Genomic DNA, 25,744 nt, shown 5'->3' with positions numbered 1-25,744 from the left:
AGTTTTATTTTCCTCCATAGATGAGGCAGGTAGGTCCCCCCATCGCCTCCTGCTAAGCAAGCAGTCTATAGGTTCCATGTATTTCCTGTAAGGCAGATATACTGGTCTGAAGGAAAAGTGGCATCTGAGAGAGAAGAAAGATGGGGTATGAGCGGGAGAAGAGAAAGCTGAGTTCAACTCCATCAAACTCCAATTCCTCCCCACTAAATACAAACCGTTTCCAAAATGCACCCCCTCCTGTTGTCTTTTGACTAGTGATTTGCCCATTTGAACGCCTGAAGCATGCAAACTCCTGTTATACTCGACCGCATGGAAACCCACGAGATCTAAGCCATGTCCTCCATCAGGCCGAGACCGAACTGTGAGAGCCAAGCCTGACACGCAGGGAGCGCCCGCCTAGGTCCGTGCTGCGAGGATAGCTCAGGCTCCCGCCGCGCTCAAAGGAAGGCGGGATGGGAGCGCAGAGGCGGGGTCCGCAATCTAACCCCCGTCCAGCCCGGGACCCGCCGGGGCGGAGATGTTACAGCCGGGACCTGCGGGGCTTTCCACCGTGGAACAGGCTTTCCTCCAAGATGGGTGGATCCGGGGTGTTCGCGGCCACCCTCAGCCCAGTCCTGCGGCCCGCGTGTAAAGCCACAGCCCTAGAATTCCTCAAACACGCTGCCTCCTCAGCAGAAGCCACACGTGGTCTGCGGCTCCTCGGAAACCCGTCCGCCGACTTTCAGCATCCGGCCACGTGGGCTTCGGGGGAAACAGCCTGATAAAGTGGTCGCTCCGTAAGAGGTTCTCCGTGGTCGTTTCCACTCTACCGGTGTTCTCATGAGCGCTGACTCGGGCGCCTCGCTGCTGCATACACTCCCTGCGAGGCGGTCATTACCCAAGGATCGGGGCGCGGGCATCCTGGAAGCCCAGGGAAGGGAAAGTGCAAGGGCAGAAGCGCTTAAAACAGTTCCACGGTCTGAGCCCGAGCTGGATATATGACCTAGGTCCGCAGCGGAAAGTGGTGGCCGGTGGCCTGAATCTGAGTTCCTCACAGCTCTTGCTTGTCCAGGATTGTCCAGCGGGCCACAGTCTCCGCCACCGCCTACCTCCCTAGCCTGAGCCTGCTTCACTTGGTGTGGCCCTGGGAGGTGACCTGGGCCGGCTGCTCTTTTACCAAAACATCCACAGCTCCACGGAGTCCTCAACCACGGTGAGCTCCTAATCCGTGCCAAGAGGGAAAGGGTAAGAAGATGGAAAGCCAGTGGTGGCAGGTCCTTGGCCTATGTATTACTATAAACTCCAGCAGCCCCTAGCTACCACCCACACATGATAAACCTGTACTCCGTCCTCCTCCTGACCTGCTTCTCTGGGAGAGCTGGACAGGCTTGGTGTTCTCCCTGGCTCACTGACAGGGCAAATCATTCTGGACGCAGGGACTCTGGCACTAGCTGGCCACGCCTGACCAGGCCCCGTTGGCAGCAGGCCCTGCACGGATGTCAGATCCAGACAACCTAGGAACAGCATGTCATTTGTGTGTCGTTCCCACTGGAGAAACTAGCTGCTGTTCATAGTAGCCGGCAGGCTGGCTGTCTCTTGCCACAGGCGGGGGCGGCCTGGAGCCCTTCTGCTATTTCCAGCCATTGACCTCAGTCTGAGGTCAGCTCCCGAGCCAGTGGCGTGGAACACAGGGTAACAGGGGCAGCTCCGCAGAGAGGGAGGATAAAAGGATATGTAATTTCTAAATATTTTTATGTATTCATTTGACAAAGAGAACCTGCACACAAGCAGGCAGAGCGGCAGGCAGAGGGCAAGGGAGAAGCAGGCTCCCCACTGGGCAGACAGCCTGGCCTGGAGCTCGATCCCAGGACCTTAGGATCATGACCTGAGCCAAAGGCAGATGCTCAACTGACTGAGCTACCCAGGCGCACCAAGGATATCTAATTTTTTTTTTTTTAACTTTTAAAAGCTAAGTTCACCCCTGTAAGGAAAAAGGCAGGTCTCCCTACTAGTAGAAGAATAAACAACGAAGCCCTAGTTGGTAAGCCCTGGTGGTGTAGGGAAGAAACCTCTAACAGCCATAAGGACCCTTCCTCAGAACATACTACAAGGGACGCTCAGAGAGCCCGTGGGAGGCCCTGCAGAGATGGAGAACAACGAGAAAGAAGCCCAGCATCAGATTGGAAAAGAGCCTCTCCCTCTGTCCCATCAACATTTAGGGTTGGAGTCTGCCCCCCCCCCCAGCCACCAGGGGTTTCTCTGCAGCTGCCTGACCTCTGTTACTTGAGGCCACCCCTGTGCATGGCTTTTGCAAACCCCACTCTGCTGTTAGCCCACCAAGCAGGCAGTGCCATTCTGTTGCAGATGACCCTGCGAAGATCCCTCGATGCCCACAATCCGCAGCGACAGGGAGATCTGCAATCCACTGGCATCCAAGCACATCCCTCAGGGCCTCCAGGACCCCTAGTGAGCAGATGGGGGTCATGTGGGCACCCCAGCCCCCCCAACCCAGGGCTCCCACCTTTCCCCTGTCAGTGTCAGCAGACACACCTGCTCCTGCCGATCCCCAGGGAAGGTGATGGGAGACAAATCAGTGGTCTTCCGCAGGGCCCAGGGCACCAGAGGTGCAGGGGAGCAGAGGGAGCTCTTGCTTCTGCTTTATTTTCCCCTCAGAAAACTCAGCTTCAAATATGGCCTAATCACCTTTTGTCAAGTAGAGAACATAAAGGGGAAGAAGGTGAACTTTGGGACACACAGTGTGTGGGTTCGAAATCTGGACCCACCACTGCTCGTGCAAAGTTACTTAACCTTTCTGTGACTTGGTTTCCTTGGAGATAAAATGGGGATCATCGTAATGATCATTGTTATTGTTCGTGTTAAATGAGTTGGTACAGACAAAACCCCGAGTATATTGTGTGTCCTATATTAAGCACATGGTAAATGTTTGCGGCCATTATTACATCCTCCTAGTATTAAACAGGATGGTGAATAAGGGCTCTGACTCTGATTCTCTGAATAAGGTTCTGGTCAGGCCCAGACACTTGCTAGCAGTGTGACCTAGGTCAACTTATCTGACCTGCTCTAGCTTCTGTTTCAACAACAACAAGATGGCATCAATGCCCGTATGTTCCTCACTGGGCTGTTTTAAAAGTCAGATGAAATAATGGATGTAAAGCAATTAACACAGGACCTGATGGAAAGTTATGGCTTCATAATTGTTAACTGTCTTTATTATCATTTAATGAAGTACGCCTGACTTTAGAGCAAAAGTAAGATTTGAGAATGTTTAATGTGTTTTCCCTGAAGGTATAGGAAGGACTCCTTTCCTGAGTCAAAGATCAAAGTACATAACTTCTTCAATTTCTTGCTTTCAACTGAGTTGACAAAAGCCTATAGCAAACTCCACTTGACTGAGGCAAAGGCCCAAGAGGGGAACAAAAGGTAGGGGTGTTTCTCCAGCAGCGTGGCCCAGACCTGCCTCCAGGTGGCAGCATTTTAGCATGTTGAACTTGAGGAAACCCCCGTCAGACCCTCCAGTTTCATCCACCTAAACCAAGGGTCATGGTGATGTTCATCTCTGAGAGCTGCTGAAGGTTCTCAGACACACAAGAAATTGCCTCTGGCGGGGGGAGGTTTGGGACATAGGACTAGAGAGTAAGTAGGGCCACAATTAGGATGTGCAGGGTCCCTATCTATATTAATCATTTGAGTCACCCCAAATCAGTGTGCCCTCTCTGGAGGCCCAATCTTATGCGAAAAAGAAGAAGAAGGAAAAAAAATTACACTCACCCCATGAGTGACCACTGACCAGGCAGGTCCTTCCTGGAACCAGGTTCTGGTCACCGGGGTGCAGGACCCCCATCAGTCTCAGGTCACCCTGCCTGGATGGCACTGCCAGCTATCACTGCCAGAGAGGGCCTTGAACATGAGAAACCGGAGGAAGGCATTCCAAAGCATGGAAGGGCTTTGGGTGGGAAGGAGGCTTACTGGGAGCTGGGGTTGCTGGTCTAAGATGATAAAGGAGAAAATAAAGGAAGTGTGAGATGGTGTGGGAGAAAAGGGGAAAAGGCAAAAATGAGGAGGGGTATCCCACATAATCTCCCAGGCCCACTCAGTAACCCAAGTGCCTTTTGTGGCCTGCCTCCTCCTTATTCTGAACAGCAGGCCAAACACGCCCTCCTGTAATCCAAGGGTATTACCAGATTGGAACTAAGGACAGCCCAGTCACACATAATTTGTTTCTGAAAACTTTGGTTCACATTTCAAATCTCTTCTAAATAGGTTGTTTACCAAAGAGGAAAAATCTAAGAAATTGGGAGCTAAGAGTCTTATCGGGAGGGAAAACAAAGATGAGCATGTTGTCTGAGATCAGGGAGGTGGTTCCACAAGCCCTCCCCCCCACCCCGGCTCGGTGCCTGGGGACATTAGTCAGAGTGGGAAGGTAGATCAGGTTGGAGACAGAGAAGACAAGGCCGCTCCAGTAAAAAAAAGTCTGACACACTGGCCTGAGCAGAGCTAGGGAGCGTCAGCTGTCACCATATTTTGGGGACCCTCAGATCCAACTGCTCCTCTCTCCTTGAATGGATGGGACACTATAGAATAGTCTCTTCATCGACAGGACACTGAGGAACAGACCTCTGAGGCTGCTGATACCCCACGGGCACCAGGCTGGTGACAGAAAGGCATCCACACTGGGTCTCCATATCACTGATCCTAGAAACTGGATCCTAGAAATCCAGTTCCTAGGAACGCGGGGTGGGAAGGAAATTCTGGTGTCACCTAGTTCAGGACCCCACTGCATGACAGAATCCTCTCTACAGTAGTATTGCCAAGATTCTTCCAGCCAGAACCCTCCAGTGAAAGGCAGTTCGCCCTTGTTGACCCTTTCATGCTCTACCACCACGCTCAGTAGATGGCCCTCACCACACTGAGCCAAAAGCTGCCTCCTGCCAGCCAGATCTCACCATTCTCATACCCCCTCTGGGTCCAACCTAATTTGTCCATCCTTCTCCACGGTGAGGACCACCTGCAGACACTTGAAGAACGCCATTATGCTGTGTCTCTAGAAGCCTCCCACATGCATGCATGCTTTTGCACACGTGAACACACACACGCTCACCTTTCCTTGAAAGCAAATCTTGCCAGATAATCTTTACATTTCCTGATCCCCTCACCATCCTTCTCTCTCTCTACACTGAAGTGTCATAAGTTCACATGGCCCTACTCAAATGTGCACCCAGAAGCAAGTATAATACTATAATTTTTTTGTGTTTTTTTTCCTACCAGTGCACAGTGAAGCAGCACAATCCACTTCTTGTTACACACGTTTGGCTTCTATCCATATAGCCCCATAATGGGGGTGGGGAGAAGGGATCAAGCCTGTTCAGCTCACTGCTGTGATCCCTCCCCAGAGGTTCGACCAGTATCTGGCACTAGGTGGACACACAAGAAATATTTGTTTAGCAAATGTATGACATTTTGAGAGTATGGGCTCACTTTTGTTTTTGTTGTAGTAGTTGGTGGTGGTGGTGGTTGTTAGTAGTCAGGAAGAACAGTTTTATTTTGGGTATGCTTAACCTTATCCAAGTAGACACATCAAATGACAGCTGGCTATCAGACAAGTTTGGAGATTAGAGGAGAGGTCAGGGCTGGAGAGAGAGATTGGAGTCACCACCTCAGAGAGTGTGGCCCTCTTTCCACTTGGCCTCCCAGAGCCAATGACCAGTAGAACACCAGCCTCTCTTTTCCTCCATCCCCCACTCTTCCCAAGTAGTAGAATCCCCAGATCACTTGCCTGCCCCTCTCTATCCCCACTCTCCCCAGAAAATTCCAGTCCTGAAGGCAGAATGCTTGCCCTCTTTGCTGAACTGAACTCCACAGGAAATATCCGAATCCTTCGCATACACATTTCTGTGAGCAGCACAGTCAGTTTTTTGTTACTGCTAGAGAATGTCAGCCCTTCCAGCTGTAACACAGATTTTCATCTCAGCACATGGCTGGGAATTTAGAGAGCAATGAGCAAGGCAGGGGCACTTGTGTGCTGTCTCCTCACATCCCTCCACCTAGGACAGGCACACGATAGTGGAATCCTGGTGTCCAGCCATCCCGTGGACTCCCGGGGCCAGGAGTGCCCTCTGCTGGTCACAGGAACACTGAGGCTCCTGAGAGTAACTAATGACATCAGGAGCCAATTAGTGATCATGATGACTACCACTTCTCACGAGCATTTACCATGAGCCAGATTTGTAATCAAAATTTTACCCAGCTGGGGCGCCTGGGTGGCTCAGTGAGTTAAAGCCTCTGCCTTCGGCTCGGGTCATGATCCCAGGGTCCCGGGATCGAGCCCCATGTCGGGCTCTCTGCTCAGTGGGAAGCCTGCATCCTCCTCCTCTCTCTCTCTCTTTGCCTGCTTGTGATCTTTGTCTGTCAAATAAATAAATAAAATCTTTAAGAAAAAAAATTTTTTTTACCCAGCTAATGCCATTTAATGCTCATCCTAACCTTACCAAGCTCACTATTTTCCCATTTCACAAATGAGGAAATTGTTCAGGGCACTCAGATGATTTTTCTCCAAGTCCCAAAGAGGAAGGTTGGCTGGTTGGCTGGTCTGCTCCTGGCCATCCTTTTCAAATGCCTCAAGATAGACATAAGCCACCACAGAAGGAAAGGGGGAATTTAAACATGTATATTTAAAATACATAAATAAACATGTATGTTTTTCCTTGTAAAAGTAAACACATTATTTTCTGGAAAAATGGAAAGAAAAATACATTGCCACACATCTGAACGACTGTTAGCATTTTAACATGCTTCTTTTCAAATCTTTTTTTTTTCTCCTATCCATCTTTTTTTTCATGACTGAAATCAAGGTCTAGTGCAAATTCTTCACTAAAGAGGATTCTTAAAGATTTCTTTTCTTCAAGAATTTTTGTTCTCAAGGGGTGCCTGGGTGGCTCAGTGGGCTAAAGCCTTTGCCTTCAGCTCAGGTCATGATCCCAGGGTTGTGGGATCGAGCCCCACATAGGGCTCTCTGCTCAGCGGGGAGCCTGCTTCCCCCTCTCTCTGCCTTCCTCTCTGCCTACTTGTGATCTCTGTCAAATAAATAAAATCTTAAAAGAAAAAAGAAAAGAATTTTTGTTCTCTGATGAAATTTTCACATTTCCTAGTCAAAGCAACAGGTATCTACTAGGACCTCCAGGAAGAATCTGACCTAGAGCTCCTTGTAGGAGTTCTGCAATACCCCAGCCTGCGCAAGCGTACTTCCCAGACACCCAGGGGTGCTATGGAGACCGAGCGTGGGAAACCTCAAGGCAGGTCACACGGCCAGTCAGCCAAGTGCACTGCCACAGGGCAGATGCTGAGGGCGAACTTCGGGGGCTGGAGCCTGGTTCACTTCCAGCAGAGGTTAGCACAGAGGCTCTGAGCAGGGGGTGCCCCCAGGCAGCCATCTCCAGGGCTTGGGATTCTTGGCGAGTTTCCCTCTGGCCACCAAAGGGACGTGGCCTTGTGGCAGCCCTCTCTGTGAATCTGTTTCACTTTTCTGCACTGTTTCCTGGAAAGTGGCTCTTCTTGCCAGAAGTCTCTGTGCCTCTCTCTGCCTTGGAAAGAAGCTGTTCCCCTCCAGCGCAGTCCCTGTGGAGCTGTGGCATCTTCGGTCAGACTCCCAACTCGGCCCCGGAACCAGCTCAACGAACTGAGCACGGCTGCACTTCTCAGACTCGTTTCCTCGTCTGGAAGATCAGGGTAACTGTTCAGATTCCCCAAGAGGAGTGAGGAAAGGTCAATGGATATTTATCTGAGTACTGCGCACATATCAAAGCTCAAGAAATGGTGGCTATTCTCCAGGTAGGCGGCTCCTTGAAGGAACGTGGAGAGCAGCTGTCTGTACAGAGGGCAGCTGGAGACCACTCCTCATTCATTTGGAATGTCCAAATTCCTACATCCTCTTAGTTCTATGCAAATGCCAGGGAAATGGACATCCTGCCAGAATCTTCCCCTGCTCCTCCTCCCCTTTCTCCCCTCTTCCCTCGACCATTTCCCAGTAACACAGGAAGGACTCTACCAGGGGTAATAGTCAAATTATGTAAAAACTCAGACTGAAGAAGTATGACACCAGCCGTGGAGCTGAAGCAGGGTCTTGGAGCCTCCTGTCACACATTACCGCCCTATTTCCTGGATTATGGGGAGGTAAGGGGTCTCAGGAAAGGGGCCAGAGAAACTGGGGCATCAGCACACTCTGGGTAATGGTTCTTTACCAACGAGTAGAGCAATATGTTTAAATTTTGACAACAAATATGACCAAACCACCATGTACCAACTGATATATCTCCAGTTGAGACCCCAGGAAGGGCATTTGGGGACCCCCACCCCAAGAATATAAGGGGCCACAGAATGCATTAAGCCCATTCGGGGTTCATGCTCTGCTCACAGAGTTGGTGAGCTGGGGAGAAGAGCTTTGCTGTTCAAGAGTCCACCTAAGTGTTGAAACACCTCTACCCATGGCATTCCTCACTGCACTCCCTGCTCTTGCAATAGGAAGAGGAAATCCAGAAGTTGGATTACCCCAAGTCAAACACCATGGTGAATGCCTCAGGTGGGATGTCAATGCCGATGTCCCAGACTGGGTCTGGGAAAAAAAAAACCACCAAACCCAGTGTTGCAGTCCAGCACCAACCCCTTATGTCCAGTCATTCAGTCATTCATTCCACTAATACCTGTTAATCCAACCTTGGGGGCCCAGTGTCATCATGGGGGCTGGGCATATAACAGTGGACAAGACCTCTAGCATCTCTGCACTCATGGCGCTAACCCTAGTAGGGGAGCCAGACACAGCAGTGTAATACAGGCTTGCAAGAGCTACAGTGGGGAAAAGACAGGGTGCTAAAAGAGCAAAAGGGAGCCTCTGACCCAGAAGTCTCACTGCATTAAATAATGTGGTGGCCAAGCCCTGAGGGCGAGTGGGAGCTGGCCACATGAAGAGGTGGGGGAAATGTGCAGCAACATGGACGAACACTAGAAACTGGCCGAGCCCTCAGAAGAGCAGAACAGTCAACCTGAACTTCAACATCACCACTTTAACCTGTCCAGTTTGGGGTTAATTAATATTCACATGGGAACCTGACTTCTGACTTCACCAGAGAATGGGCTGGAAAGACTATAACCCTGTGAATCTCAACTTCCAAGCCAAAGATGCAGGTGAGTTGGCAAGGAGACCAGGTTGGGAGAGGCGGTGTCACAAGGGGCTAAGGGTTGGACTTTGGTGTCCCATGATCTCACGCTGAAGTCTCACTTGACTCAGCTTCTTAGCTGGGTGACTTCACCTGAGTCAGCGCAACCTCTCTGGGCTGCAATTTCCTCACCCGGAAATGGAGAACAAGGCAGGTATATACTGTGTACTGTCTTCAAAGGAGACCTAACAGGAAGTCCTCGGTGTGGGAAAGGGTCGGGGGCCGACTCTCGTGCCCCAACATAACATCATTTTGTGCCCAAGAACCTCACATGCTTTTGAAAACAGAAATCCGACCGAATCCAAACGTCACAGTTAATATTTCTTGAGAGTGTACATACCATGCCTTGTGTGGGTGGCTTTATTTCATCCTCACAACAACCCAATAATAAAAGGCGCTGTTTTCCAGATTTCACAAACTAGGAAACCAAGGCTTAGGGACTTGTCTCAGATGATCAAAGGATTCAAAAATCTAGAACCCTGACAATAGCAAGTACTGGCAAGGCTGTGGGACCACAGGTTCTCTCATTCATAGCTGGTGTGAAGGCAAAACAGCACAGCCATTTTGGAAGACCTCTGGGCAGTTTCTAACAAAACTTAGCATTCCCTTCCCATATGACCCAGCAATCACACTTCTTGGCATTTACACAAAGAAGTTGAAAACTCCATTCATAATTGCCAAAAATAAAAAACAAACACAAAAACATGGGAGGAAGCAAGATGTCCTTCAATTGGTGAGTGGATAAACTAAGATACATCCAGACACCAGAATATTAGTTGGTGCTAAAGAGAAATAAACAATCAAGCCATGAAAAGGCTTGATTTTTTAAATTTAAAGGCATATGACTAGGTGAAGGAAGCCAATCTGAACAGGCTACAGACTCCATGATTCCTATGGAAAAGGCAAAGCTATGGAGACAGTAAAAAGACTGGTGGCTGCCTGGAGTGCCTGGGTGGCTCAGTGGGTTAGGTATCCAACTCATGATTCCGGCTCAGGTCCTGATCTCAGAGTCACAGGGTTGGGCTCTATGCTCACTAGGAAGTCTGCTGGAGGGTCTCGCTCCTTGCCTCTGCCCCTCCCCCAGCTCATGCACACACACACTCTCTAAAATAAGTAAATAAATCTTTGAAAAAAGATCAGTATTCTGCTGTTAGAGGAGAAGGAGAGACAAGTGGGCAGAGTACAGAGGATTTTTAGGGTAGTGAAACTACTCTCTGTGTTACTACAATAGCGGACGCCTCCCTAGCCATTTGTCCAAACTCATAGAATATACAACACCTGGGGTGAACCCCAGTTAGACTCTGGACTTTGGATACTAATGACGGGTCAGTGTGAGCTCACTGATTTTAACAAACGTACCACCACATATGGGATTCCATTTTAGGGGACAGGGCTGTGTGGGGACAGGGCTATGTAGGAACTCTCTGTACTTTCTGTCCAATTTTTCTATGACCATAAAACTGCTCTAAAAAAAAAAAGAAAGAAAAAGGAACAGGCTTCAAACCCAGGAAGTTTGGCTCCAGAGTGCCCGTCTTTAACCACTATGTTATACTATCCCCCAACTTCTGGTGGTAGAAAAATCCAATTTTTGGTAGAAGTTTAAAAAAAAAAAAAATCTGTCCATGTAAAGTGAAACAAGGTGATCTCTGGGCTTTGGAATGTGGTTCCAGCTCCGGCTGCCAACACGTCGTAATCCTTTCTAGAGGTTCTGGCAAGCCTTACGGGCTGATGACACCGACTCCAGCTTCACACGTCGTGTTTGATGAAAAGCACCTGACATGAGGGGCAAGGCCGGTGTCCCCAGGGCCCTTTGGTCTGGAGGACAGCTGTGAGCCATCTGGGGCACCGGGAGTAGACGGTTTTATCAGCTGGCCTGTCGCGAAGCTGCTGGGAAGACTGTCTGCTGAGGGAACCACACCTCCAACTGCCCTATTTTTAGGGAAAGGCATTTTTTGCAGGGCTGTGCTTCTGACAGAGGAGCTCAACCCAAGGTACCGCCGGCGACCGTGGAGCCACTTCCACGGGTTTGCCTGACTTAGGGCTCATTTTCTGCACGTCTGTGGACCGCCATCCAAAGCATTCAAGGAAAGGATTTATCAATGCTCCCTCCTCCTCCAGCAGGAGGCTGTGAGGCTGCTATCTGCCCCTGGAAGGGGGACATAAGCCATTGCCAGATGCTATTCAAACAACGGCCATCTGGCCAACATGTCAAAGAATATCATTCAAATTCTTTGTCAAGGTCAATACAAAGCTGTTTTTGCTGTATGGAAACAAAACATCCGTATGGGAGATCATAAATTTCTGTTTAGATACGCAATGGTGTGGGGAGGAGTTGGGAGAGTGTATAGTGGACCAAAAGGATATAGAATTGGCCCAGTGGGCTTTGGGTCTTCCCAGCACCGAACCAGGAAGCCAACTAGGACCCAGGAACTGAGAGAAACAGCTGGCCACTAGGGCTCCCTGTAATAATCCCAGCCCCATAGCTAATCATAACACTAATAATAAAAGGATAATAATATCAACCATTTTTCAAGTGCCTTCTAATGTGCAAGATACTTTAAACACATTATCTCGTGACAACCCCATGCGGTGGGTATGACTACTCCAATTGTACAAGTAAGTGAACTGAGGCTCAGAGAAGGGAATGGCAGAGATATGCGAAAGAGGAAAAAAAAAAAAATAGGAAGGCCGGGTCAAGGTCTTTGCCATTTTAACTTAGTGTCCCAGAATTTAAACTAAAACAGAAATAACGTTTTTCTCAAGCACAGTCTGCACCGTAATGAACCTCCATTTGCCCTGCTGAATGTTACACTGTGTGTGGGGACACTGAGATCATGCAGTGGGAGGTCTCTGCTGCCGAGCTTGATGGGGACCTTATGGCCCACCTGGTCCAACCCTTTCGTCTCCAGATGAGGGAAAGGAGACGGTGAGAAGTTAAACAACTTGCCCACAGGCATACAGCAATTAAAGAAATTCCAACACAGACTCCTGGAGTCTGAATAGGGGCCTTTCCCACAGCAACCCCTTCTCATCAGTGTGACTCTTAACTGGGCAGGCAGGACTCAAATTGAGCCCCACAATCTGAACAACACTGTTGATTGGGCAATATTGAATGAATGCTGGTCCTCCCTCCAAAAGTAGATGGGAGAGGGGTGCCTAAGTGGCACAGTGGGTTAGGCCTATGACCCTTGGTTTCAGCTCAGGTTGTGATCTCAGAGTTGTGAGAATGACCCTGGCATTGGGCTTCATGTTCAATGTGAAATCTACTTCGGATTCTCTCCTTTTGCCCCTCCTGCTCATGTTCTCTCTTTCTCCCTCTCTCAAATAAATAAATCCTTTTTTAAAAATTTTTTAAAAAGTAGATGGGAGAAACTCTCCAACAAGAGAAAAAGAGAAAAACACAGCTTATCCCAGGCCTCTGGGGAGTTCAGGTTAGTTTGTGGCCTTTCGGGGCTAATGTCCCCAGACCCCCAGTCTACTCACAGAATCTACCCTGGTAAATCACATTAACTGCTCTTCTGTCCTTCTCTCGTGTAAATACACTTCCTAAGGGAAGTGTCACAGATAGCTTCCAGCAAAAACTTGTGGCTGATGGTCTTTCCCAAACTCCTCCAGAGTCCCTGCTTCTCCAAGATGAGGCCTGCTGGGCTTTACTTGGATCAAAGAAATTCTGACAAGGTAGAGAGGGATAAGCGAGCTTGAACGGTCAGGCCAATCCCCAGTTTCAATTTGTCCCATCCCAGTGTCAGCTCAGCAGGGTATGGGGGATGGCAGGTGACAGTCAAGGAGAGACAACATCACAGCCTCTGGCTGTGCCAAAGTTCTCTACCTCTCCATGCCATGATGAGCTGAAGGCACAGCAGAGCCTCGAAGATCAGTTTCACTGTCCTTGTTCAGTGGCTGTCTGCTATTCACCAGGCTTTTTTGACAGCTCACTGGTTGCAAAAGTTGTGAGGTTGCTCCATCCATTCTAGGAGGTTCTAAGTTAGCAGCGGTTTTAGGGATGTAACTGGAGCCTGGGCAAATACTGACATTCCTTAAAGACGTGACATCATACCAAGCCAGTATTGATTGATAAGAGAGAAAGTATGCTGTGGGAAGGTGGAAAGCCAGCATTGTATTAAGGTACTCCTATGTTCCGGGCGTTTACCGTCATTCAATCCTCACCATGACATTCTTATCATCTCTATTTGACAAATGTAGAAAGACTTTCAAAGAGATTCAGCGACCTCTCCAAGGCCGCAGGACAGGAAATGCTAGAACTACAATCCCATCCCAGATCCACCGAACTACCAACCCAGACACGCTAGATGTGCCCATGGCAGGCACTGCTGGTTTCCCTCCTAACCTTTCCTTTCTTCCTTGCTAATGGAACCCTGCTCGCATGAGGCAGCCATGGGCTCAGCTCCGGGTGGTCCCCGAATTCAGTAGCACAAACCATCCTCTGAAAGCCCCTCTGGCTACTGGTCCTGATGCTTGTGCCGCAGCTCAGAATCCATTTCCTCATGGAAACCATCTTATACATGAAAGTCAGTAAGAATGCAACCATTGTATATCATCCCGGCACTTCTATTGTTCTATGGATTAAGCCAATTCTCGTAGACTAACTGGGATTTCCAGTTTCTACTGGAAAATGCATTAAAGATTCACCCACCCCCTGACCACTATTCTGCAAAAAACAAAACATAGAAAAAACCCAGCAACTTAAAAGAGAATTCATGAGTCCTTTATAAAGTTTACAAGCAATTCCAATTTCCAAAGCTACTTTCGCATTACCAACCCTTTACTTGTCAGAAAAATCTAAGAATATTGAGAATGCCAAGGAATTTCTCGAAGGTATAGTTATACAATGGGTCTTTCAACACCATCCTATTCCACCTTATTAAAACGAAAAAAAATCTTTCCCATGGCTGAAAAATATGTATTCTAGTCAAGACGATAAAATACTAGCTAAAATGTATGCATTTTACAAATTCAGTGCTGCTTTTCCTGGAGAGGGCTGGCTGGCATTAAGATATGGCCCATGGCGTCTCAACCTCTACAACGGTGGCTTTTTGAGCCAGACAATTCTTTGTTGTGGGGAGTTTCCTATACACTGTAGAAGGTTCGGCGGCAACCCTGGCCTCCATCCACGGGATGCCCGGCGCCCTCTGAGTTGTGATAGACAAAAATGTCTTCAGACGTTGCCAACTGTCTCTTAAAGGGCAAGATCACCCCTAGAGAAGCACCACAGGCAAAGGCTGACAAACTGGGAGGACCTATTGCCTTACAGGCAGAGCCAGGAGACACTCCAGCGAAGTAGAAAGTCCTGATCCGTGTTCTGGTAGCAAATCCTACCCTCTGCACAGCAGGGAGCAGAGGGTCTCTGAACCGGCCTTCAAGGAAGCCCGCTTCAGAAGAGGTGTCCCCTCACAGCTGGCTCCTGAAGGTTGCCAGACAGAATCCCCTCAAGGCCTGTTTTTCTGAGCGGGTCCTTTCACTCACCTGCAGGCGGTGAGGCGACTGCCATTCCCACTTCCGGTCCCCTCCAGCCTGGCTCTCCCTCCAGTGAGGCCAGAGTCCGTGGAACTCCCTCAGGGCCAGCGTTTCAAGGCGCTGCTCATGTTGGAAGCTCCATTTTCTCAGAATAATTGTCTTGGCTCAGCAGTTGCTACTGAACCGATTCCAGCAGTTCACGCCTGAGAGACAATCTAGTGAACTTGACAGAGTATCTTGGGTGCTGCTAAGGAATCCACCGTCGGACCTGTCCACGGGGGGACTCGGCCCATGCCAGGGTCATGGGCTGCAATCTCAGGGGAAACCCTCAGCTTCCGCCCCAGCACTGCACTTGGGCAAGTTCATAACAGTCGTTCATTCTACTGGCCACCCAGAGACTGTGACCTCCGTTCTGGGTTCTTCCAACTATCCTGGGTAAATCCGAGTCCTTCTCAGAACCTATTCTCTTTTACCTCCGTGATAATCAGTGGTAGAAAAAAATCTATTTACTCAACATACATTGTGAGTCACTGGCTGCTAGTGATTGGAATTTCTGTTATCAAACTGAGAGCAATGCATCCTTCTTTCCTTCATTCAGACGCTCGAGGAAGGCGGGGAATTCTGTCTGCAGTTCCTCATTTATTTGTGGAATAAATTGATGCCCACTTTGTCTGAGGTGCTGTCGTTATGCCGAGAGCAAGAGCGTAGAAGAGAATGCAATTGGCACAGCCCTGGCCTCAGGGACTTCACAGTTCTGCAGGAGAGCAAGACAACTAAGAAAGAAAACAAACGCAAACTGGGATAAGAGCTAAGACTGGGGGTGGGGGGGGTGGGGGGGTTGGCAGGGGGGAACCACTGTAGAAAGGAAAGAGCCTCACTAAATAGGGTGGAAATGCTTGCTAAGCTGAGACAGGAAGATGAGGAGCTGGCCGGAAAGCATTTTCAAGGAACCACATACATGTACACAGGCACACATGCACGTCTGCACACACACATGCATATACCCGCGCACCAGCATATATACCACATGCATGTATGCCATGCACACACACACACACACACACGTGCAAACGTGCAGCCACACACACACACATGAATATGCACGCCACATACATACACACAAAGATATACATGGACACGTGCAGCTACATGCACATGCCACATGCATGCATGCATAAATATGCATGCACAGATACATATGCGCAGTACACACGTGCATGCACGCACACATGCAAACACACATGTGTACACATGTGCATGTGCACCGCACACGAGTGCCACATGCATGCCCACATAAATATGCATGCACACACACAGATGTGTACACATGTTACACACACACACCCTTTGCTTCAAGGGAACACTTCAGGGCTGAGGGAAATGACTCGAGTACAAAGACCCTGACACTTCGTTCTCTGTATTACTTAGTAAAAAGGGTAGAAGACGCTCTTATTTCCCATAACAATTACCACAACACTGGGGGATATATATGTAAGAAGACCTTGACCTAGTGGAGCTGGAGGTGATAGGAAAAGAGAAGCCTTTATTCCCAGGCCTAACCTTGGACTTCCTCCAAGATATATAGATTTTATTTTTTTTAAGATTTTATTTATTTAGAGAGCGTGAGCAGGGGAGAGGGAGAGAGAAACTCAAGCAGACTCCATACTGAGTGGGAGCCCAACACAGGGCTCGAACTCACGACCCCGAGACCACCACCTGGGCGGAAACCAAGAGTCAGATGCTTAACTGACTGCGCCACCGGGTGCCCCAACAATTACTTTTATAATGTGAAACTTTATACTTATATATCACATTCTAAATACATTGTAAGTATAATCAGTTGTGTGTGTGTTAAACTCAAGGTTTTTTATACAAGGTACTCTCTATAGCAGTACTGATGAGCATAATAAATCACATCTGTGTTCCTTCCTATATTTAGTGCTGTCTTTAGTACTTAAAAATAATACCTTCTGTTTGCAAATCAAGGGTTACTTCAGGGTGCCTGGGTGGCTCAGTGGGTTAAAGCCTCTGCCTTCAGCTTAGGTCATGATCCCGGGGTCCTGGGAGCTAGTCCCACATTAAGTTCTCTGCTCAGCGGGGAGCCTGCTTCCCTTCCTCTCTCTCTCTGCCTGCCTCTCTGCCTACTTGTGATCTCTGTCTGTCAAATAAATAAATAAAATTTAAAAAAAAAAAAAAAGGTTTACTTCACTGGCCAGTTAGCATCAGCTCATTTATTGTGGCTTGCTGAGGACCCACCAGGGGCCAGGCATGGAGTGGGAGACAGACAGATTGAACAGGAAGGCAGTCCCAGCAAATCTGCCCTCGTGGGGATTATAGTCCCTTCATGGAAGCGTAACAATCAGTTTTATAGGAAAGTATCATCAGCACGGTGTAAAATCACTAGATGGAGTGAAACCCCATCTGAGAGGTCAGGACATAACACACACGGTACAACAGCAGAAATCAGAAGAGTGGAGAGGGTTGGGGCTTGGGGAGGGCATCCCAGGCGGAGGGGGCTGCATGGGGGGGGGCAGGGACGTCCCCTCTGATGCAGGACAGGTGGCACATTTGATTGCACTCCAGGAGGCAGCAGGGGAGGAGAGAAGCTCTCAATGGACTGGAGAGATGGGCAGTGGCAGATCCTGGAGGGTCCGTCCGGTACGCCTCTCTGAGGAGTCTGGGCTTCGTTCTGCGGGAATCAGAAGCCCCTGCTGGGATTCAAGGTGGGGCTTTGACGCCACAAGGAGGCATTGCGGCAGACAGGTGGGAAATGGGTAGGTGGGGGCTGGTAAGGGCACAGTGGATAGAAGAGCAGATGGAGGGCAGAGATGAAGCAGTCAGTGCTATTCTCCTGAAGCCTCAAGATCACAACCCTTTGTGCCTTAAGGAGTGGGGGGCTGTGAGCATGAAGCCCTTGGGAAACCTCCCAGGAACCAGTCATTGTCAGCAGCAGGCCTGTCTCCCCCATCTCTTGCTTTAAACTGCTGCTTTCTTACACTGTTCTGACACTCCCTTTCAGAGACTTCTCACCATCTTCAGTTCTTGGCTGCGCTGAGCCTTGAACATCTCCTACCTGTCCCTTAGATCAACCAGTACAGAGCCCTCTGGGGTCACAGGGGTCATGTGATGCATTTTATGTATTCACAGACATCTGTAGCCAGAGAGGATGGGGTCTTTTGTGAAGAGGGTCATGTGGACCTATGAAATGCCATTGAATCTGCAGGCTGTCCCTTTGCCAGGGACAACCACTGAAGTGGGTAAATACACCAGTCATGGTAATGGTTAATCCATAACCCTCTGTGCTTCCTAAGGGATATTTTATTCATTTAAAACCCAGTACAAAAGCATGAAAAATGAGGGCAGGACAAACTATGAAAATACTGTAGTATGGCTAGTTATAATCCTCTCCTCTCTCCATTATTTCTGGTTTTTGTTTTTATTTTTGTTTTCTTTTATTCTACTTCTTTCCATCTCCATCTTTGATTTAAAAAAAAAAAAAAGAAGAACTTTTCTCAACCATAGTGTTATCCTTAGCTACCTGCTCCTATTTAGGGGCTGGTATTTAAGTGCTGAGTAGAGGGGCGCCTGGGTGACTCAGTTAAGCATCTGCCTTCAGCTCAGGTCATGATCTCAGGACCCTGGGATTGAGTCCCCCATCGGGCTCTCTACTCAGCAGGGAGTCTGCTTCTCCTTCTGCCTGCCTGTGAGCTCTCCCTCCATCAAATAAATAAATAAAATCTTCAACAACAAAGACATAAAAAATGCTGCATGGAAGTTCTATGATGGCAGTTTGTCAGTTGGTGGAATTGTCACTCCAGGAAGAGAAACCACCATGCCCGTTCTGGTGGAATTGTACACTTAGTGAGCTAGAATCCTAGCTATCTTGTTAGCCACAAGATTCCCTGCATCTAGAACATACTGGGTGCTTGATAAATATTTGATGTTATAAGGTAAATTTTTGGAGCTTCCATTCTCTCATCTGAAAATGGGGGTTAAAAAATATTTATCTGAGGAGTGCCTGGGTGGTTCAGTCAGTTGAGCATCCAACTGTCATGATCTCAGGGTCCTGGGATCGAAGCCCTGCATTGGGCTCTGTGCTCTACAGTCTGCTTCTCTCTGTCTCCCTCTGTCCCTCCCACGCAGGTCACTCCCTCTCTAAAATAAATAAATTTTTAAAAAAAAAATGTATCTGGCAGGTGTTCTGAGAAGAGATGGCAGATGGAAAGTACCTGGCACAGTGTTTAGTATTTAGCAGATTAGTTACAAATAATAGTAACAGGTAGCAATCACTGTTCTCGTTATTTCTAGGGGCAACAGGGCAGCGGCTCCATGACCATCTGTGGTCACCAGTGGCGAGGCTAAATATAGAAGCCAAGCACAGTCCTTGTTGAGAGGCTAGTTATTATAGTACAAATCAACAAAGCAAGGAGAAGGCTCAAGATAATAGCCTCTGACATTCAATGTGTAGAAAGTCCAAGGACATTCAGTTTTGTACTGAGTTGTGACTGAGAAGAAAGGCGGGTAGTGGCGCGGCATCACCAGAGAGCTCTGGAACAGCCGTTCACGCAGAATGCTCTTCTGCTCCGCTCAGGCTGTCAGGGGCAATTTGAGCAGTAAAGGCCCTGGAGGAGAGTAAAGAGTATGCCAAGCCTGCCCCAAACCCTAGCACTCTGCCCATACAGCAGGCAGGCTGACGGATTATTTCTTTTGGAATAGGTTTAAAATATAGGTCTATAGTTTAAAAGAGAAAAAACATTCAGACAGTGCAAGAGGATACTTGCAGAAAGATGGAAAGGTCAGGATCACCCCAAAACCTTCAGGCAGATTCCCCAGAGATACTCACTCTTATGGCTCAGCGATCTTTTTATGCACAGACAAGAGTATATGCATATTTGTTCACAGATGGGCTCATAAAATAATTCGGAAATGAGCCTCGCCCCACACACTTCACTTACCCTGAATATCTTTGCATATCAGTCTCCGTAGACTTACCTCCTTTTTTTAACGAATGTTCTATTCATTAAGATATTGTAATCCATACGCTCTCAGATCTGGATGGCTTAACAAAAGTGAGGTTTATTTGTCACTTACTAAATCCAGCGGGTGGCAGGGAATGTGTGTGCAGGGAGGCGGGGAAGTGTTCTGATCCTAGCACTGATTCAGGGATCCAGGATGACCAAGGCCCTGCCAACTTCAACATGTGACTTCCACAGTGGCTTCTAAGGTCACCCTGGGTGTTGATATCCAGCAGGCAGATGGGGAAAGACAGTGTGCAGGAAGGCAAGGTTTGTTTTATATGAGCCAGGCCTAGAAGAGACGTGTAGCACTTCTGCCCACATTCCACTGGCCAGAATTAGATTCTCTGCCTGAGACCAGTACTAGGTCCTGTCCTGGCTGGCCAGCTGCTTCCTATGGCTGGACACTGTGGAGGAAATGCAGAAACCTTAGATTGGCAGTTAGCTGTTCTCTGCCACAGACGGCTGGAGAAATACATCCTCATTTATTTAAGCTTCAGGAGGCTGGCCTTCCTCTTCTCTCTTTTCTGCTTATCTTTTGTCAAAGGCAAACTGTAAACTATGGAAAACCATTACCTGGGAAGGGTATGTACACCAGTTCAGACGTGGTAGGGGTAGGGAGGAACACTATCAAGGAAAAGCCTTTAAAAGATGTGTATCTTTGACCCAAGAGCACATCTAAGGACATGTCCTGGGAAATTAGTGGATGACTGCTCACACTGCATGTACGAGGATAACTGGAAGCCAGCTAGGTGCCCAACATTAGGGACCTGTATGCAATTACGATGCCTCTGTATAATGGAATACAGGTGGTTAAAATAATTGTGTAGATACCTGCAAACACAAAAATATGTCCATATGTTATGATAAAAGACTCCTAAACAGTGTAAGTAAATTTTTTAAAAATAAATTGGTTACTTGTAGCAAAAAGGCTAGAGGATGTACATTAAAATGTTTACAGTATTTACCCGTAAGACATTAAAATGTTTACAGCATTTATTCTGGGGCAAGAGGACTATTTCCTTCTGTTACACATTGATATAATGTCTGAATGTTTTATCCTTAGAAAAAACAGCGAAGCTATTTTCAGCTTGAAACGAACAAAAAAATGTAGATAAAGGCCACAGGAGCTTAGGTGACTGAAAGTGAGTCTGCAAGTCAGACCTGGCCTCCCAGACCCTGTGCGTCAGGCTGTCACCCGACACTCAAGTGGCTGTCATGAGCACTTTTCTCTGTTGAAGAGACTGGCTTTCGTCAGGCCGATCCCAGGTTATAAAGGAAGAGAGGAGAATGGGGCTCTGGGCAGTCCACCTCCCCCGGGGGAGCCCCTCAGCGAGTCAGTGGGCTGGGGCTCTCTGTGCCTCCACCCTCTGCATGGGGAACGCCATCCGGGCCCTGGTGGCCTTCGTCCCTGCCGACTGCTGCCAGAGCTACCTGGTCAGAGACCTCCGGGAGATGCCGAAGGACAAGATGGTGGATCTGAGTGGGAACCAGCTCCGCCGCTTTCCCGTGCACGTGTGTTCCTTCCGGGAGCTGGTCAAGCTCTACCTGAGTGACAACCACCTTAACAGCCTGCCTCCGGAGCTGGGGCAGCTCCAGAATCTGCAGATCTTGGCCCTGGATTTCAACAACTTCAAGGCTCTGCCTCAGGTGGTGTGTACTTTGAAACAGCTCTGCATCCTCTACCTGGGTAACAACAAACTTTGCGACCTCCCCAGTGAGCTGAGCCGGCTCCAGAATCTCCGGACCCTGTGGGTCGAGGCCAACTGCCTCACGCAGCTGCCAGATGTGGTCTGCGAGCTTAGGCTCCTTAAGACTCTGCACGCCGGCTCCAATGCCTTGCGTCTGCTGCCGGCCCGGCTCCAGTGCCTCCAGGAGCTGCGGACCATCTGGCTCTCAGGCAACCTGCTGACCGACTTCCCCGCTGTGCTGCTGCACATGCCCTTCCTGGAGGTGATCGATGTGGACAGGAACAGCATCCATTACTTCCCCAGCCTGGCCCACCTGTCAAGTCTGAAGCTGGTCATCTATGACCATAATCCTTGCAGGAATGCACCCAAAGTGGCCAAAGGGGTGCGCCGTGTGGGAAGATGGGCCGAGGAGACGCCAGAGCCTGACCCCAGAAAGGCCAGGCGCTATGCCTTGACCCAGGAGGAAAGCCAGGATGGAGAGGCACCTGCCCTGCCTTCTCTACTTCTTCCTCCCAACTCCTGAATGCTTCAGTTGTCAGTTGAGGCCAAGGACACAACTCTGGTGTCTTCTGGAGACCTTCTGGAGACCTCTCCTTTAGAGTGCAAAGGATTGCTCGGGGACATGTGGGGTGCCTTTGCAAAAAACTTCTGGCCAACATCTCTACCAAAGCGAAGCTGTGTGCTCTGGGGAGCATGAGGACTTCTTTGCAAGAAAATCAGCTTCTCCAAACAGATATTTTGAAACACTGAAGATCAAGAAGTGCTAGGACATTTTGTCCTTCTTCCTCTCCAGAAATGGCTGGTCACGATGCTCATGACCTCCTCGAATAAGGTATTTATTAAAGAATTCACCTGAGTTCTGGTGGCCTGGCTCCAGCTCTTTGCAGGGTATATCGGTGTTACTGTGAATGACCGTAAGTGATATGAAAATATTGCTAATCCAGGTCACTTTTTAAAAGACATTTCTACCTAGTCAGTCAGACTCAGAGACTCTGTGCTGTTGCAAAGGCTCAAGATGAAGCTTTTTCCCTGCAGCTCAGTGCATGCCGAGAAGACCCCTGATGGAAAATGCCTCCTGATGGAGTCTGGCTGCCACTTCACACTTGACAGAGGTTCACGCTGACTGAGCTGGTTTATCCCTAAGGGGTTTGACCCAAGGTCTGCTCTCAACTGCTTACTGTTACTACAATGCTAGAAGTCATCCAGACAGTAGACAACGTGGTCTTATCAAAATCAAGCCCAGTTGTAATCCTGCCTGCCTCTGTAGAGCACAGCCCTTCTGTTTACTCACATTAATGAACCAGAGCGGAATGGGAATGAATCCCATTCCATTGAGGGAAACCACATTTCCAGAGCCATATTAGAATAAAGGTAGTAGGTGAAAAAGGTTTACTTGAAACAGCATCTGGAAATCTGAGTTGCAGGTTGTAGTATACATAGGACACTTCTGACTCTAGCCATAGCTTCTCAGCCTTTGTTCTGATTTGTTTTGATTTTTGTAGATAGGGACTTTTGATGGTCAGTGTAGAGCTTAGATATTTTGGCTGTTTTTTAATATGTAAATTGTGAACTTTTCTTCTTCCCACAAATACATCAACCTTAAAGATGCTGCTGTCACAATGGGTGACTTAATATAGTACTTAATGTTCTTGAGCCTTTCCATCAAGGACACAAAAAGTATAATCTTTACTAAAATGGTTTTGTTTTTAGTTACTTTTGCTGTAAAAGCATCTTTACCCAGCAAAGTCTGGTCCTAAAATGACACTGCACAGACTATTTTCATGTGTTTTCCTACTATAAATATTTCTTGCTAAACCAGAGGAAGAAAGTTTGGTATCACAATCTCTTCCCATTGCTACCTCCCACTATGCAGAATATCTACAACCCACTGATTAGACTGCCAAGAGATCCTTTTAATCATTCAGTGTCATAGGCTGTCAAATATTTAAGTCCTTTGTAACCAGTCCAGATTTCTATTAGGCAGCTAGGATTTAGTTTATTTTCTCATGTTTGACTCAAATCAAACTATACTCAGCTGATGCTAGAAACCTTATGCCAACAGAACTGCCTTCTGGGCTGTATCTATAGTCAGCCGTATAGATGGCTCATTTTCTTTTGACCCTGTCTTCCTCCTCCTGAGATTAATGGGCCCACCTTTTCCAATACAGCTGTAGGCTGCAGCCATGAAACAAGTGTGACACCAGCTGACATGTACACACTGCTCGTCTAATGAGCTAACTGCTCTGAACTGAATCCAAATTATAAACATTTGGCACACAGTCAAGAGATTTTCTTCTAATATACAACAAACATTTCTCAAACAGTATGTTTAAGATTTCACCACTGATTTAGCTACCCAAAAATGTTTTTGCTACAAGATTTCAATTAATTTTATAAAGTAACCGTGTAAATGCATATTAACAGTTCCACAACCCGCTGATGTTTTCTTGAAATTCTGACATAATTAGAAAGTTCAAAAGGGGAGAAAGCACCACCACATATAACTTTTTTCTCATAATTTTAAAAGTCCCCAAATCCAAAATGTTATGTATCAGGAGAAAAATCTTTTTAAGATTGATTTGAGAGAGCACGCAAGTGCACACATGGGGTGGGAGGGGAAGAAGGAGAGAGAATCCTAAGGAACTATTACTAAACAAGATTGACGGGATGGGAGGAATCAAGATAGTACTGAGACAGCCAGATACGTAGGTTATGAGCAGCAGTCACCACTCATGAGGCTAGATGAACAGGGAACAGCAATGTTATCCTAATTTCCCAAGAGCTAAAAGACATGAAGAAAGGGGCTACCAGCAGAACAGCACTGATAGGTCTCACAAGGATGCAGACATTTCCAGAGACAAAGAGCAAAAGCAGGAAGAAAATACCAATTTCCCTATCTCCACATCCTGCCCGTGCCTCCTGAGTTAAACCAAAGGAATCTGAGAGGCAGTCAGCAAGGAGAGTGGGCCAATGGCCTCCAAGCAGGCAAAAAAACGGATCCTCGCTTGAAGACAGTAAAAGGAGAATAAAGAGTATACATATTAACCTTCAAAGAAAAACTGAAAGCTACTTAAAACAGACTTAAAAATCCTAAGAACTTAGACAATTTTTCATGTGGTTACTATTTACATTCCAAATCTCTACTTCAATGTCATAAGTTTTGTGAAAAACTCGCTGCTGCCATATTTACTGTTTCTGAGTTATAAGAAACTCCATCCTAAAATTCTTACAGGAATACGGGGGCCTATGCTGGTATTTAAGTTCTGATTGAGAAGACATTAAAATTCATGATCATGAGATAGTCTAGGTTTATGACAACAATGTAAGGGCTTCAAAGGTTATGAATTACAAAGAGGATAAGAGGCATGGGTGTATCCTTGGATATAACAACGAAGCTCCCACGTTTCCACCTCTTTTTAGATTAATACTTAAAGGTGTATTCTTTTTAAGACCTCTGGAGAAAACATGCCCAAGTATCCTTTTAAGATCTTACACCAGACTATCTAGTACTCTCAGCACAGATGTTTAAACCTACTTCTACTGAAACCTCTGTAGGTTTTCTTGGTCGTGATATGCTCACCTGTTCCACCGGAGGTGTGGAGATGAAAAATGATGTTATGACCTGATAAAGTACTTAAAAAAGAAATCAGTACAATTCTCTTTTATAATCTCAGGAAGTTTCTCCTTTATGTGAATATTGGAGGACATACATACACCAGGACCACAAAAAAACACAAGTTTTCCCAGTTTTAATAGCTTCTACAAAAGTAGTATTAAAATGTTCAAACTTTTTAGACAAAAACAAAACAGATTGGGGGCGCCTGGTCAGCTCAGTCGGTAGAGCATGTGACTCTTGATCTCAGGGTCATGGGTTCAAACAGCCCTACGTGGAGCCTTCTTTAGAAAAACAAACACAACAAAACAGGTTGTTTTATCAGCATTTCTTTGGAAAATCCTTTTGCTCCTCTATGGGAATAAAATATCTCTCCATTAAGGTAGCAGAGATACCTTGTAAGAACTCAACCTATGGCCAGGCTTTCTCTCATTTCTTGGGCATTCTGCTATACACTGACACATTAATCACCTCCAAACCTGGGGCGCCTGGGTGGCTCAGTGGGTTAAAGCCTCTGCTTCGGCTCAGGTCATGATCCCAGGGTCCTGGGATCGAGCCCCGCATCGGGCTCTCTGCTCAGCGGGGAGCCTGCTTCCTCCTCTCTCTCTGCCTGCCTCTCTGCCTACTTGTGATCTCTGTCAAATAAATAAATAAAATCTTAAAAAAAAAAAAAAAAATAACCTCCAAACCTAAATTCACCTTTAAACCATTAACTCTGCACATACCTATCCCTATTCCCAACTC

At 47.6% G+C, this 25,744-nt stretch overlaps 2 protein-coding genes and 1 long non-coding RNA gene across 4 annotated transcripts in view; 2 read left to right on the top strand and 1 right to left on the bottom strand.

Moving 5' to 3' along the window:
• The window catches only part of BEST3 (bestrophin 3), a 50,027-nt gene extending 43,094 nt beyond the window's left edge, over window positions 1-6,933 (top strand). The window contains exon 11 of the transcript XR_007129308.1: window positions 256-6,933. The gene's annotated coding sequence lies outside the window, so the exon portion shown is untranslated. The remainder of the gene's footprint in view (window positions 1-255) is intronic.
• Window positions 6,934-13,913: 6,980 nt separating this feature from the next.
• On the bottom strand, window positions 13,914-19,839 carry LOC125106349 (uncharacterized). Of its 2 annotated transcripts, none has more exons than XR_007129309.1 (2): window positions 19,674-19,839; window positions 13,914-15,454 (listed from the first exon to the last, which is right to left on the bottom strand). It is a non-coding gene; the product is annotated as an uncharacterized LOC125106349 (long non-coding RNA). The 2 variants fall into 2 exon arrangements; XR_007129310.1 differs by having other exon boundaries at window positions 13,914-15,435.
• Window positions 19,840-20,985: 1,146 nt separating this feature from the next.
• Window positions 20,986-25,523, top strand: LRRC10 (leucine rich repeat containing 10). Its single transcript, XM_047741829.1, has one exon. The coding sequence runs from the start codon at window positions 20,987-20,989 to the stop codon at window positions 21,908-21,910; it is 924 nt and encodes a 307-aa protein (XP_047597785.1). The 5' UTR covers window position 20,986; the 3' UTR covers window positions 21,911-25,523.
• The last annotated feature ends 221 nt before the right edge of the window (window positions 25,524-25,744 follow it).

The sequence above is a fragment of the Lutra lutra genome, chromosome 8 (assembly GCF_902655055.1).
Source record: "Lutra lutra chromosome 8, mLutLut1.2, whole genome shotgun sequence".
In the NCBI taxonomy this organism is placed as follows: Eukaryota; Metazoa; Chordata; class Mammalia; order Carnivora; family Mustelidae; genus Lutra; species Lutra lutra.
This window is presented reverse-complemented; position numbering and strand designations above follow the sequence as displayed.